Raw genomic sequence first — 11,944 nt, 5'->3', positions numbered from 1 at the left:
ATGTATCACAAAGTGCTTTTTGCCGTCAGTTTTCCTTATTGCACTCAGGCAATGTCACAAGTGTTTTTAGATGCGCAGAATCATTAAAGTTGGAAAAGACCAATAAGGTGTCAGGTCCAGTGGTCAACCCAGCTCCCTGGTGTGTGAGATCTCTCAGTTTTATTGTGATGGACTCTGAGGATTGCTGACAGCACTTGGGGTTGCACACGGCTGCTCCTATGGCATCACTGGAGCCGGCGGTTGATGTTTTGGGCCCCACGTGGAACCCGGGAGCGGCTTCGCCCCTGGGCTGGCCCTGGCCGCCTGGACCGGCTCCTGCGGCGTCTCTGGGGCTGGCTGTTGGTCTCTGCAGCCCGATGTTCCAGAGGCGAGCGGCTCCGAGTCCTGGCCTGCCGTGTCTGCCCGGAGAGCAGCTCAGGCACCTGGGAGCTGTGATCTGTTCCCGATGGTGCCTGGTTGGTGGTGTCGGAGCTGCTGCTCTCCTGTCCTGTAGGGCCTTGGGATGGCCCCAGGCCCTGCTGGCTGGTGGTGTTGGGGCCAGCGCTGTCCGCATTGGTGCTGGAGGCTGTAAGGGGAGGCAGGAAGGTGAGCGGGACAGATGTCCAGCCCCGGGGTGGGACAGGCTCTCATCCCTCCTGGGCCAAAGAGACTTGAGCAAGGCCTCGCCTGGCCCCAGCCCAGCAGCACGCGGCCGTTTGCCTCTTACCGCTGTTCTCTCCAGCACAGCCATTGCACTCCCATGCAGATGTGCTCGGACTCAAGTTGGAGCAGAGTCGATGAGTGCCTTGTGCAGCGCAGGAGCTGCAGAGGAGCAGCTGCCAGGGCCTGTGGAAAACAGCGGGTTGTGGCCGTGAGGACAAAGTGAGCTGAGCCAGGGAGCGCCGGCACGGCTCTGGTGCCCAGTGTGTGCTCTCCCAGCCCGTGGTGAGGCTGCGATCCCACGCGGAGGCCCAGAGGGCTGCTGAGGGAACTCACCCCTCTCCCTCTTCTCGCTCCCTGCCATGTGGATAATGGCACTCGCTGGCATCACAGCGCTGATGCCTAACTCCCAGGGTTGCATAGTCATAATTGTCCTCCCATGTTGGTTTTCTGCAAGAGAAGAGACAGAATGTGATGCCCCAGGACTAAAACTAATCCGTGGCATCCCTCCCCTTCCACCCGATGCCCAGTTCCATGTGAATGGCTGTGAGGGCCAGGCCTGCTGAGCACAGCTTGTGTGCCCTCACATCTCAAGAGCTGCCTGAAAGACACCAACCTGAATGGGATTCGGATCCCCATAGTGAGCATGTCTCGAAGAAACATGTCTCTGTCTCGGCAGTGGGGGCAATGAAAGCCATAAATTCCTGCGCACATGGCCTGTTCCTGCAGCAGAAACAGAACAGGGTGAGCGTGAGCCTGGCCTGGTGCTGCTGAGCACCTGCCGTGCTCATGGGGTGAGGAGAGGGCTCCCACCTGGATGCAAGCCCGGTGGAACCAGGCGTGTCGGCAGGCTGGGCACACCATGGTGCAGTATGATCTGCTGTGCTCCATGGGCTCCAAGCAGATGATGCAGGTTGTGTCCTGCACCGGCGCTGCCTCCACTGCCTGATGTGGACGATGCACCCAGCAGAAGGACCTGGAGGAAGATGGGAGGGACGGGCAAGGTGAGAAGTGCTGCGAGGAGGGCAGAGGAACGGGAAGGAGCCCCAGGCCTTGGCTCTGGCTCTGCCAGGCTGCTGGGAGGCATCACGGCGCGCTCCTCGCTTCTTTGGCTGGTGCTGAAGCAGGGCTTGGAGGCCCGCAGGCGATGCCTGGCAGCCCTTACCTGAAATCATCGCAGAACTGGGTGACGCATTCACCCTCTGAGGTGCAGGAGAGGTGGAAGCTGCGGTCGCAGTCCGGCTCTGCGCAGGTGATGGTGGCCCCGCGCTGGCCACAAACGAAGCAGAGCTGTAAAGAGCAGAGCATTTCCCATCAGCTGCAGGCTCAGGGCCTACGCAGCGGGCCCTGCACCTCTGTGCAGGGCACGGGATGGGGGCAGGGCTGGCTGGCACTCTGCAGAGCTGCCTGCTGAACAGGGCTGGTCTGCAAGAGCAGGGATTTCTCTTGGGGCTGCTTGGAAGGGCTGGGATTGCTTTCTTTGCACCATGCTAAGCTCGCCATGCCACTCCTGGCACCAAGCTCCCTGTTCCGGTCCAGTGCTCACCGTCTGCTCTCCCCGCCTGATTGTGCGTATCAGCTCTTCTTCGAACTGACATGCATTTCTGTTGTTGTTTCCTGGTTTACAAAGACCAGTGGAGAATATCTGTAGAAGAAGAAAGAGCAGGCTCTTGTTAGGGCAGGAAGGAGGGAATCACTGGTTGGAGGAAGGAGGCAGAAGCCATGAGGAAACTCACCACACAAAAAGTATGGAAGTAGAACCCGTTTTTCTCATGCTTGTGCCCATATATGCTCGAGTCCTGATCCACTCGGCCACAGAGCACGCATGCTGGAGAGGAGAGAGGAACAGCAGTGAGCGGCCTGCGCAGCCAGGTGCCCTGGGGGCTGTCCCAGGGGCTGCTGTGTGCCAGCTGTGCCAGCTGAGGGGCAGGGCTGGTGGCCATGGAGGGGAAGGGGCACTGCAGGCCCAGTGCGGCCAGCAGGCGGCCACAGCCCAACCGCGGCTCCCCTGGCCAAGGAGCAGAGGGGCCCTGCGTGCCCCCACCTCCCCTCTCTACCGCTGGCAGACCCCCAGCACCCCTCTGCCTTGCTTGCAGGGATACTTTGCTCTCACCTGGCTCCCTCGAGCCGGTGGCATCCTGAGTCCCCTTGGACATTGTGTGCATTGGCGGCGAGCACTCGCAGAGTGTCTGTCCCAGCAAAACCAGGCTTTCTCCTCCGCGTGACAACCTAGGGGAGAAGCGGGACGAGGCTGAGTTCTCAGCTCCGGCCCCGAGCGCTGGGGAACCCTCCTCCCTGGGCAGCCTCAGGCAGCCCCTTCCTCCCTGCTCACCTCACCAAGTCGCACTGAGCTCCGCCTGGGCCCCGCAGCCTTGGCTCTGTTCTGCACCCCGCAGGTCACAGTGGTTGCTCTGTGCCACACCTGCGGAACCATCACACCTCACAGGGGCCGAGGGCACCCAGGCAGCAGGGCGGAGGCTCTTGCAGCCAGCGCAGGGTGAGGGGCCCGGTGCCAGCAGTGTCCCAACCAAGCGCTCAGCTGTTCCCGTGACTTTTTGTTGCTTGCTGCTCATTACCTCTCGCTACAATAAATGACTCGATTCACAGAATCACAGCGTCCCTGTGGTTGGCAAAGACCTCTAAGATCCCCAGGTCCCACCGTCCCCCCCCCACCTGCCCACGGCCCTCAGTGCCACATCCCCACGGTTGTGGGACGCCTCCATGGGCGCTGACTCCCCCAGCTCCCTGGACAGCACATTTTCTTTTAAAGCTGACAGATTTTGCAGACTAGAAAATATGCTTCTCTCATCTGCAATGTTAGAAACTGAGATGAAGTTAATTTCCAAATAAACTTATTATGGCTCAAAGCTGCAGGTAAATGAGTTTTTGAAGATTTTGGAGTTTATGAGGCTATTCTGTCATGTAACAGGTCCTTGCTGCCCTTTTGGAGTCAGTCTTAACCTGAATTTGTGTCACAGAACAGAAAACTGAAAGCTGTGGTTGCAGCTCTCCAGCACAGTCATTGCACTCCCATGCAGATGTGCAGATGTGCTCCAACTCAAGTTGGAGCAGAGTCAATGTGTTTCTTGTGCAGCGCAGGAGCTGCAGAGGAGCAGCTGCCAGGGTCTGTGGAAAACAGCGGGTTGAGGCCGTGAGGACAAAATGAGCTGAGCCAGGGAGCGCCCGGCACAGCTCTGGTGCCCAGTGTGTGCTCTCCCAGCCCGTGGTGAGGCTGCGATCCCACGCAGAGCTCCAAAGGGCTGCTGAGGGAACTCACCTCTCGTTCCCTGCCATGTGGATAATGGCAGTCACTGGCATCGCAGCGCCGGTGCCTAACTCCCAGGGATGCGTAGGCACGGTTGTTCTCCCACTTTGGTTTTCTGCCAGAGAAAGGAGGGAATGTGATGAGCTCCCAGTGCCTGTAGACTAAGAATGACCATAGCCATCCCTGCTCTTCCAGCCTGACTGGAGTTCCACCATACCTGTGAAGCTGAGGCCACTGCTCATGAGCAGCAAAAGGGCCTAGCCTGCTAGGGCAGTCTTTGGCAGGCACAGCTCTTGTGCCTCATGTCTCGAGAAGAGACTGAGAGGAGAGCTGGCTGAAGGACACTAACCTGACTGGGATGTGGATCCCCATATTGACCATTTTTTGAATAAACTTGTCTCTGTCTCTACAGAGAGGGCACTGGAAGCAGCAAAGCCCAACACTCTTGGCCATTCCCTGCAGCAGAAACAGAAGCAGTGCAAGTGTAAGCAGAGCCTGATGCTGCTGAGCACCTGTGGTGCCTGTGGGCAACAGGGGGGCTCCTACCTGGATGCAGGCCCGGTGGAAACAGATATGTCGGCAGGCTGGGCACACCATAGTGGAGTACAACATGCTGTCCCCCACGGGCTCCATGCAAATGATGCAGGTTGTGTCTTGTGTTGGTGCTGCCTCCACTGGCTGCTGTGGGAGCTGCTCCCAGCAGAAGGACCTGGGGGAAGATGTGAGGGATGGGCAAGGTGAGAAGTGCTGCCAGGAGGGCAGAGGAACAGCCCCAGGAGTCCCACCGTCCACCCCCCACCTGCCCACGTCCCTCAGTGCCACATCCGCACGGTTGTGGGACGCCTCCATGGGCGCTGACTCCCCCAGCTCCCCATGCAGCTGTGCCAGTGCCCGACTGCTCTTTCAGCAAAGACGTTCTTCTAGGATCCAGCGGGGATCCCCTGGTGCACCTGGAGGCCGTTCCCTCTCGTCCCATTGCTGTTTCCTGGGAGAAGAGGCCGGCCCCCACCCCCTACAGCCTCCTTTCAGGGAGTTATACGGCGTGGTGAGGCCTCCCCTCAGCCTCCTCCAGACTGCACAACCCCAGTTCGTTCTGCCGCTCCTCTTGGGACTTTTGTTCCAGACCCTTTCCTGCCCCGTTGCCCTTCCACGGACACAGTGCAGGGCCTCCTTTCACTGCTTTCACTGAAGTCATACTCACTTGGTTGGAGAGTGGAAATAGTTTTTGTGCTGGGAAATGGAGTGCTTATTTCCAACATGATGATGTTTAATAAAAGTCTTTCTGTAATATACACTGCATTTTCTGTTTGCTTATTGTGTTATATTTTGCTTTTAGAGGTTGGGACTTTGAGACACCTGTCCCAGTGATGTTCTTGCCAAAGTAACACCTTTGTACCATCAGATTATTACTTCAGAACTGCTGTAGGCTTAGCAGCGCGAAGGATCTGTGTCCCCCAGGAGAAATGCATTTGTATGGTTGTAATCTGTGTGTTTTTCTACTTCTAAAAAACAAAACCCAGGCAAAACAACTTTCTAAAGCTGGTCTGGATGTCCAGCTCTTGTGAAAATCATGAATGCTCCTCTGTAGATTAGCAGGGCAAACCACTCCAAATGTGCCTCCCCACGTTCTTCACACACAGCCTACTTAAGCAAATGGGAACTCTCCCAATGGAGCCAATAAAAAGAAAACAAACAACTGTGAAAGAAGCAGCGTATTTCTCCCATGTAGGACATCCTTCTTCCTCTCTCCCAGGAAACACAGCATTTAGGCCAACTGCAGCTAACTTCATTTCTGCACCTGTCCCACATACGAGGAAAGCAGAAAGCAAGCTGCCTGTCCGACATTGTGAAGGAGGCAGCCATCCTCCTGTGAGCTGACTGCAGCCCTCTCTGCAGCTGGCAGCTTGCAGTGGCGTGGGTCAGCACTGCTGTCCTCCAGCCAGGGGAGAGCTGCAGCACTTGGCGGGGGATTTACAGAGCAGTTGTGAAAACCCTTCCATAAATGTCACTATCATTTTGTTGCAAGTGATTTGTTTTTCTGCACGATCCTTTTCACTCACACCTCAGTGGGAAGCTGCTTTGAATTTCAATTTGCAATTATTCAGCTCCTTTCACACCTACATAGAGCCTTTGCTTTAAGCTTGCACGTGATGTTCTGCTGCCTTTGGGTGCATGGGAGCAGCTAGGGCAGGAAAATGCAGTTGAAGCAAGCAAGTTGTACCTTGTGGTACATGTGAAGAGAATTAATCAAATGAAAAACCCTATGAGAAAAATCTATAGGCAGCAGATAAGGCCGGTGGAATTCAGTTTATTCACAAAGACAGCACTTATCCAGAACTTTGGCTCTTTAATTGGAGCAGGGCATACAAAAAGCAGGTTGAGGCGTTTTGTGGGATCCTGCAACGATGCTCCTATAGAGAAATTTGTAATGCTTTGCAAAACGCCCAAGTATGGACTATAAAGAGAAGATTTCAGCTGTCCAGTAAGGTATTCAAAATTAACATTTGGTGTGATTCAGAGTAAGGTCATCTGATCTCTTCCCATTTTCTGCATTTAGAAATACTTGGAAGAGTTCCATCAAGAGGTATATTGAGAGAGACACATCTTCGGAGGGGCAGAGCAGAGGGGCTGGCGTGTGCTGGCCTTACTCCTGGGAAACTGTGCTGAAGATGCTCTCACGTGGAAAAGTGAGAGAAAACGTGTAATGTCCTCTCTTCCAAGTGACACCTGTTCAGATCCTAAACTGCTTTAGGTGCTGTGGACAGAGGAGGGAGCTACCAGCTCACCACAGCCTGACTTGGCAAGCAGAGCCCAGCTTGCTTGCTGGTGGCCCTCCCACAGATGGTGTCAGACTTCATTTGCAACAGGTGGACGCTGGCCTGGAAGTGCCCAGGGCACTTTGGCCAACTTTGGGCATGGTTTGTATGACCATATAGTGCAAAACCCCAGCAACCAGTCTGCAGGGACAGTGGGAGCAGGAGGCCTGAGAAGGTCGTTGCAAGGAGAATGTTTTGGCAGTGGGGTCTTTAACACTTTGTTATGAGGGAAAACCTGGGATGGATTGCTCAGAGGTCATGGGCCAGCATGGAGTAGTTCGAAGCAGAACCCCAAGCTGACCTGATCTGCAGCCTTCCTGCCCTGGCCAGCAGCAGGGGCACAAAGTGTGGCTTAATTCAGCCCTGAAGGAAAAAGGATTTCTTCACATGATGCTGCTTGCTGGCTGCTGGTGGCAAAGTGGTGGCTGGGACACGTGTGCACAGCTGGGCAGGACGGGCTCTGAGTCAGAAGCTCCTGTGATGTTGTTAAATTCAGCTTTTTTGGCTGTACGCTGGGAGCTGCTCTGGTGCAGCCTTTCTACCTCCAGAGATACGGCTTAGATCCAGTTCTTATGAGTTGCATGTATTCCTTCATTAGGCCTCGGTGAGTGAGAAGAAATGCTGCCTGTGGTGCAGCCCTCAGACTGGCAGGTATTTGACTGCAATTAAGCATCAAGACAGCCTGCCTTCCCAACCAGGACACGGTGCCTTATTTCTCTGATATCTGGATGGCAGATGATTTCATCTGAAGTTCTAACAAGGCCCTGAATTGAGAATCTGGGAGCGCACAGGCTTTGCTGTGGTTCTCACTCTGGTTTATTGCATTGTTCCCAAGAAGCCAGATTGTTACCTGGCTAGGGCTAAGAGAGGAGGTAATACCTACCTAATACCGTATTAAACAGAATCTCTATTCCCAGCCCCATGCAGTGCTTCAAATCCCGTCCATCATTCCCCACATGCTAGAAGGCAGCACTCTTGCCTTCATCCCAGTTAGATACACCACGACCAGCTTGGTGCCAAAGGTTCTGGTCAGGTCTGAGGTCACGATAGCTCTCATGTGCAGCAGTGACTGGCTCCTAACCGCTCACTCCATCACTTATTCCAGGGAAGTAGTATTCAGATTTGCCAGCAAACTGTCTCTGACACACTACAAAGTATCTTTTCCAGGGGAGGCCTTAATGTGATCGTTCCATGGTGTTTCTTTTCTAATATCTTTTTATTATTATCATTATTTTTATAGTGCAAGAAGCAGAAGATGCAGAAGAAAGTATTTCAAAGGCCTCATGTCTCCCCTCAGATGAGACAAGCAAAGGTTTCGTGGTTTCTGTCATCTCAGAGTGTAGCAAGCCCATGTCACAGGGCTGAAAACCCACCACACTCATAGATGTGGACACCTCTCTGCAGCCCCTTCCCAGGAGCAACTCTGACCCAAAGAAGCTCATCCAAATTTAACATGAGCTTTTGAGAAAAATAAGGTGTCCCAGCAGTTTTTCAGTTTTCTGTTCTGTGACACAAATTCAGGTTAAGACTGACTCCGAAAGGGCAGCAAGGACCTGTTACATGACAGAATAGCCTCATAAACTCCAAAATCTTCAAAAACTCATTTACCTGCAGCTTTGAGCCATAATAAGTTTATTTGGAAATTAACTTCATCTCAGTTTCTGACATTGCAGATGAGAGAAGCATATTTTCTAGTCTGCAAAATCTGTCAGCTTTAAAAGAAAATGTGCTGTCCGGGGAGCTGGGGGAGTCAGCGCCCATGGAGGCGTCCAAGGACCGTGGGGATGTGGCACTGAGGGCCGTGGGCAGGTGGGGGGTGGACGGTGGGACCTGGGGATCTTAGAGGTCTTTGCCAACCACAGGGACGCTGTGATTCTGTGAATCGAGTCATTTATTGTAGCGAGAGGTAATGAGCAGCAAGCAACAAAAAGTCACGGGAACAGCTGAGCGCTTGGTTGGGACACTGCTGGAGCCACAGGCCCGGCAGCACTCAGGTGGGGCCAGGAGTGAGGGGCACTCAGGTGTCGCCCAGTGCCTTCAGCAGCACCAACACGCCGGGTTCCAGCGGGGCTGCGTCCGGCACCGGGCCCCTCGCCCTGCGCTGGCTGCAAGAGCCTCCGCCCTGCTGCCTGGGTGCCCTCAGCCCCTGTGAGGTGTGATGGTTCCGCAGGTGTGGCACAGAGCGACCACTGTGACCTGCGGGGTGCAGAACAGAGCCAAGGCTGCGGGGCCCAGGCGGAGCTCAGTGCGACTTGGTGAGGTGAGCAGGGAGGAAGGGGCTGCCTGAGGCTGCCCAGGGAGGAGGGTTCCCCAGCGCTCGGGGCCGGAGCTGAGAACTCAGCCTCGTCCCGCTTCTCCCCTAGGTTGTCACGCGGAGGAGAAAGCCTGGTTTTGCTGGGACAGACACTCTGCGAGTGCTTGCCGCCAATGCACACAATGTCCAAGGGGACTCAGGATGCCACCGGCTCGAGTGAGCCAGGTGAGAGCAAAGAATCCCTGCACGCAAAGCAGAGGGGTGCTGGGGGTCTGCCAGCAGCAGAGAGAAGAGGTGGGGGCACGCAGGGCCCCTCTGCTCCTTGGCCAGGGGAGCCGCGGTTGGGCTGTGGCCGCCTGCTGGCCGCACTGGGCCTGCATTGCCCTTTCCTCTCCATGGCCACCAGCCCTGCCCCTCAGCTGGCACGGCCGGCACACAGCAGCCCCTGGGACAGCCCCCAGGGCCCCTGGCTGCGCAGGCCGCTCACTGCTGTTCCTCTCTCCTCTCCAGCATGCGTGCTCTGTGGCCGAGTGGATCAGGACTCGAGCATATATGGGCACAAGCATGAGAAAAACGGGTTCTACTTCCATACTTTTTGTGTGGTGAGTTCCCTCATGGCTCCTGCCTCCTTCCTCCAACCAGATTCCCTCCTTCCTGCCCTAACAAGAGCCTGCTCTTTCTTCTTCTACAGATATTCTCCACTGGTCTTTGTAAACCAGGAAACAACAACAGAAATGCATGTCAGTTCGAAGAAGAGCTGATACGCACAATCAGGCGGGGAGAGCAGACGGTGAGCACTGGACCGGAATAGGGAGCTTGGTGCCAGCGGAGGCATGGCGAGCTTAGCATGGTGCAAAGAAAGCAATCCCAGCCCTTCCAGCCAGCCCCAAGAGAAATCCCTGCTCTTGCAGACCAGCCCTGTTCAGCAGGCAGCTCTGCAGAGTGCCAGCCAGCCCTGCCCCCATCCCGTGCCCTGCACAGAGGTGCGGGGCCCGCTGCGTAGGCCCTGAGCCTGCAGCTGATGGGAAATGCTCTGCTCTTTACAGCTCTGCTTCGTCTGTGGCAATGTGGGGGCCACCATCACCTGCGCAGAGCCGGGCTGCGACCGCAGCTTCCACCTCTCCTGCACCTCAGAGGGTGAATGCGTCACCCAGTTCTGCGACGATTTCAGGTAAGGGCTGCCAGGCATTGCCTGTGAGCCTCCAAGCCCTGCTTCAACACCAGCCAAAGAAGCGAGGAGCGCGCCGTGACGCCTCCCAGCAGCCTGGCAGAGCCAGAGCCAAGGCCTGGGGCTCCTTCCCGTTCCTCTGCCCTCCTGGCAGCACTTCTCACCTTGCCCGTCCCTCCCATCTTCCTCCAGGTCCTTCTGCTGGGTGCATCGTCCACATCAGGCAGTGGAGGCAGCGCCGGTGCAGGACACAACCTGCATCATCTGCTTGGAGCCCATGGAGCACAGCAGATCATACTGCACCATGGTGTGCCCAGCCTGCCGACACGCCTGGTTCCACCGGGCTTGCATCCAGGTGGGAGCCCTCTCCTCACCCCATGAGCACGGCAGGTGCTCAGCAGCACCAGGCCAGGCTCACGCTCACCCTGTTCTGTTTCTGCTGCAGGAACAGGCCATGTGCGCAGGAATTTATGGCTTTCATTGCCCCCACTGCCGAGACAGAGACATGTTTCTTCGAGACATGCTCACTATGGGGATCCGAATCCCATTCAGGTTGGTGTCTTTCAGGCAGCTCTTGAGATGTGAGGGCACACAAGCTGTGCTCAGCAGGCCTGGCCCTCGCAGCCATTCACATGGAACTGGGCATCGGGTGGAAGGGTAGGGATGCCACGGATTAGTTTTAGTCCTGGGGCATCACATTCTGTCTCTTCTCTTGCAGAAAACCAACATGGGAGGACAATTATGACTATGCAACCCTGGGAGTTAGGCATCAGCGCTGTGATGCCAGCGACTGCCATTATCCGCATGGCAGGGAGCGAGAAGAGCGAGAGGGGTGAGTTCCCTCAGCAGCCCTCTGGGCCTCCGCGTGGGATCGCAGCCTCACCACGGGCTGGGAGAGCACACACTGGGCACCAGAGCCGTGCCGGCGCTCCCTGGCTCAGCTCACTTTGTCCTCACAGCCTCAACCCGCTGTTTTCCACAGGCCCTGGCAGCTGCTCCTCTGCAGCTCCTGCGCTGCACAAGGCACTCATCGACTCTGCTCCAACTTGAGTCCGAGCGCATCTGCATGGGAGTGCAATGGCTGTGCTGGAGAGAACAGCGGTAAGAGGCAAACGGCCGCGTGCTGCTGGGCTGGGGCCAGGCGAGGCCTTGCTCAAGTCCTTTTGGCCCAGGAGGGATGAGAGCCTGTCCCACCCCGGGGCTGGACATCTGTCCCGCTCACCTTCCTGCCTCCCCTTACAGCCTCCAGCACCAATGCGGACAGCGCTGGCCCCAACACCACCAGCCAGCAGGGCCTGGGGCCATCCCAAGGCCCTACAGGACAGGAGAGCAGCAGCTCCAACACCACCAACCAGGCACCATCGGGACCAGACCACAGCTCCCAGGTGCCTGAGCTGCTCTCCGGGCAGACACGGCGGGCCAGGACTCGGAGCCGCTCGCCTCTGGAACATCGGGCTGCAGATAACAACAGCCAGCCCCAAAGACGCCGCAGGAGCCGGTCCAGGCGGCGACGGCCAGCCTGGGGCCAAAGCCGCTCCTGCGTTCCACGTCGGGCCCAGAACATCAACCGCCGGCCCCACTGATGTCATAGGAGCGGCCGTGTGCCAGCTCCAATTGCTGTATAAAGTCATTGTAGTCTATCAATAAAAGCGACAGTTCCATCATGCCACTGTCAGTTTGGTTCTTCTCTGCCTTTCCCGAGGTGGGCAGCTTTAGGGGCTGCAACCACGGGCATCTCTTCTCCCCAGCACCCAACCCGCTCCTTCCTCCCCCCAGCCCGGTTCAGGCTGAGCTGGGTTCTG

The 11,944-nt window shown here is 56.5% G+C and overlaps 2 protein-coding genes across 2 annotated transcripts; one reads left to right on the top strand and one right to left on the bottom strand.

Moving 5' to 3' along the window:
* Positions 1-872: 872 nt before the first annotated feature.
* On the bottom strand, positions 873-3,362 carry LOC128078633 (G2/M phase-specific E3 ubiquitin-protein ligase-like). Its single transcript, XM_052679022.1, has 8 exons — positions 3,313-3,362; positions 2,753-2,868; positions 2,376-2,467; positions 2,186-2,284; positions 1,805-1,929; positions 1,453-1,615; positions 1,256-1,362; positions 873-1,089 (listed from the first exon to the last, which is right to left on the bottom strand). The coding sequence occupies exons 1-8, from the start codon at positions 3,360-3,362 to the stop codon at positions 972-974; spliced, it is 870 nt and encodes a 289-aa protein (XP_052534982.1). The 3' UTR covers positions 873-971.
* Positions 3,363-9,623: 6,261 nt separating this feature from the next.
* On the top strand, positions 9,624-11,054 carry LOC128078779 (G2/M phase-specific E3 ubiquitin-protein ligase-like). Its single transcript, XM_052679345.1, has 4 exons — positions 9,624-10,145; positions 10,335-10,497; positions 10,588-10,694; positions 10,861-11,054. The coding sequence occupies exons 1-4, from the start codon at positions 10,003-10,005 to the stop codon at positions 10,976-10,978; spliced, it is 531 nt and encodes a 176-aa protein (XP_052535305.1). The 5' UTR covers positions 9,624-10,002; the 3' UTR covers positions 10,979-11,054.
* Positions 11,055-11,944: the final 890 nt, after the last annotated feature.

This window comes from Tympanuchus pallidicinctus, unplaced genomic scaffold, assembly GCF_026119805.1.
Source record: "Tympanuchus pallidicinctus isolate F22 unplaced genomic scaffold, pur_lepc_1.0 scaffold17, whole genome shotgun sequence".
Classification (NCBI taxonomy): Eukaryota; Metazoa; Chordata; class Aves; order Galliformes; family Phasianidae; genus Tympanuchus; species Tympanuchus pallidicinctus.
Note: the sequence above shows the minus strand (reverse complement) of the source record. Positions and strands in the feature narration are given on the sequence as shown.

Excerpts from the sequence above, each read along its gene's own strand:
- LOC128078633 (XM_052679022.1), bottom strand. The coding sequence starts at position 3,362 with ATGGAGGCGTCCCACAACCGTGGGGATGTGGCACTGAGGGCCGTGGGC. Across the intron at positions 2,869-3,312 it reads GCACTGAGGGCCGTGGGCAG|GTTGTCACGCGGAGGAGAAA; the intron begins GTGGGGGGGGGA and ends CTTCTCCCCTAG. Across the intron at positions 1,930-2,185 it reads TCAGGCGGGGAGAGCAGACG|CTCTGCTTCGTTTGTGGCCA; the intron begins GTGAGCACTGGA and ends TGCTCTTTACAG.
- LOC128078779 (XM_052679345.1), top strand. The coding sequence starts at position 10,003 with ATGCTCTGCTCTTTACAGCTCTGCTTCGTCTGTGGCAATGTGGGGGCC. Across the intron at positions 10,146-10,334 it reads CAGTTCTGCGACGATTTCAG|GTCCTTCTGCTGGGTGCATC; the intron begins GTAAGGGCTGCC and ends ATCTTCCTCCAG. Across the intron at positions 10,498-10,587 it reads TCCACCGGGCTTGCATCCAG|GAACAGGCCATGTGCGCAGG; the intron begins GTGGGAGCCCTC and ends TTTCTGCTGCAG.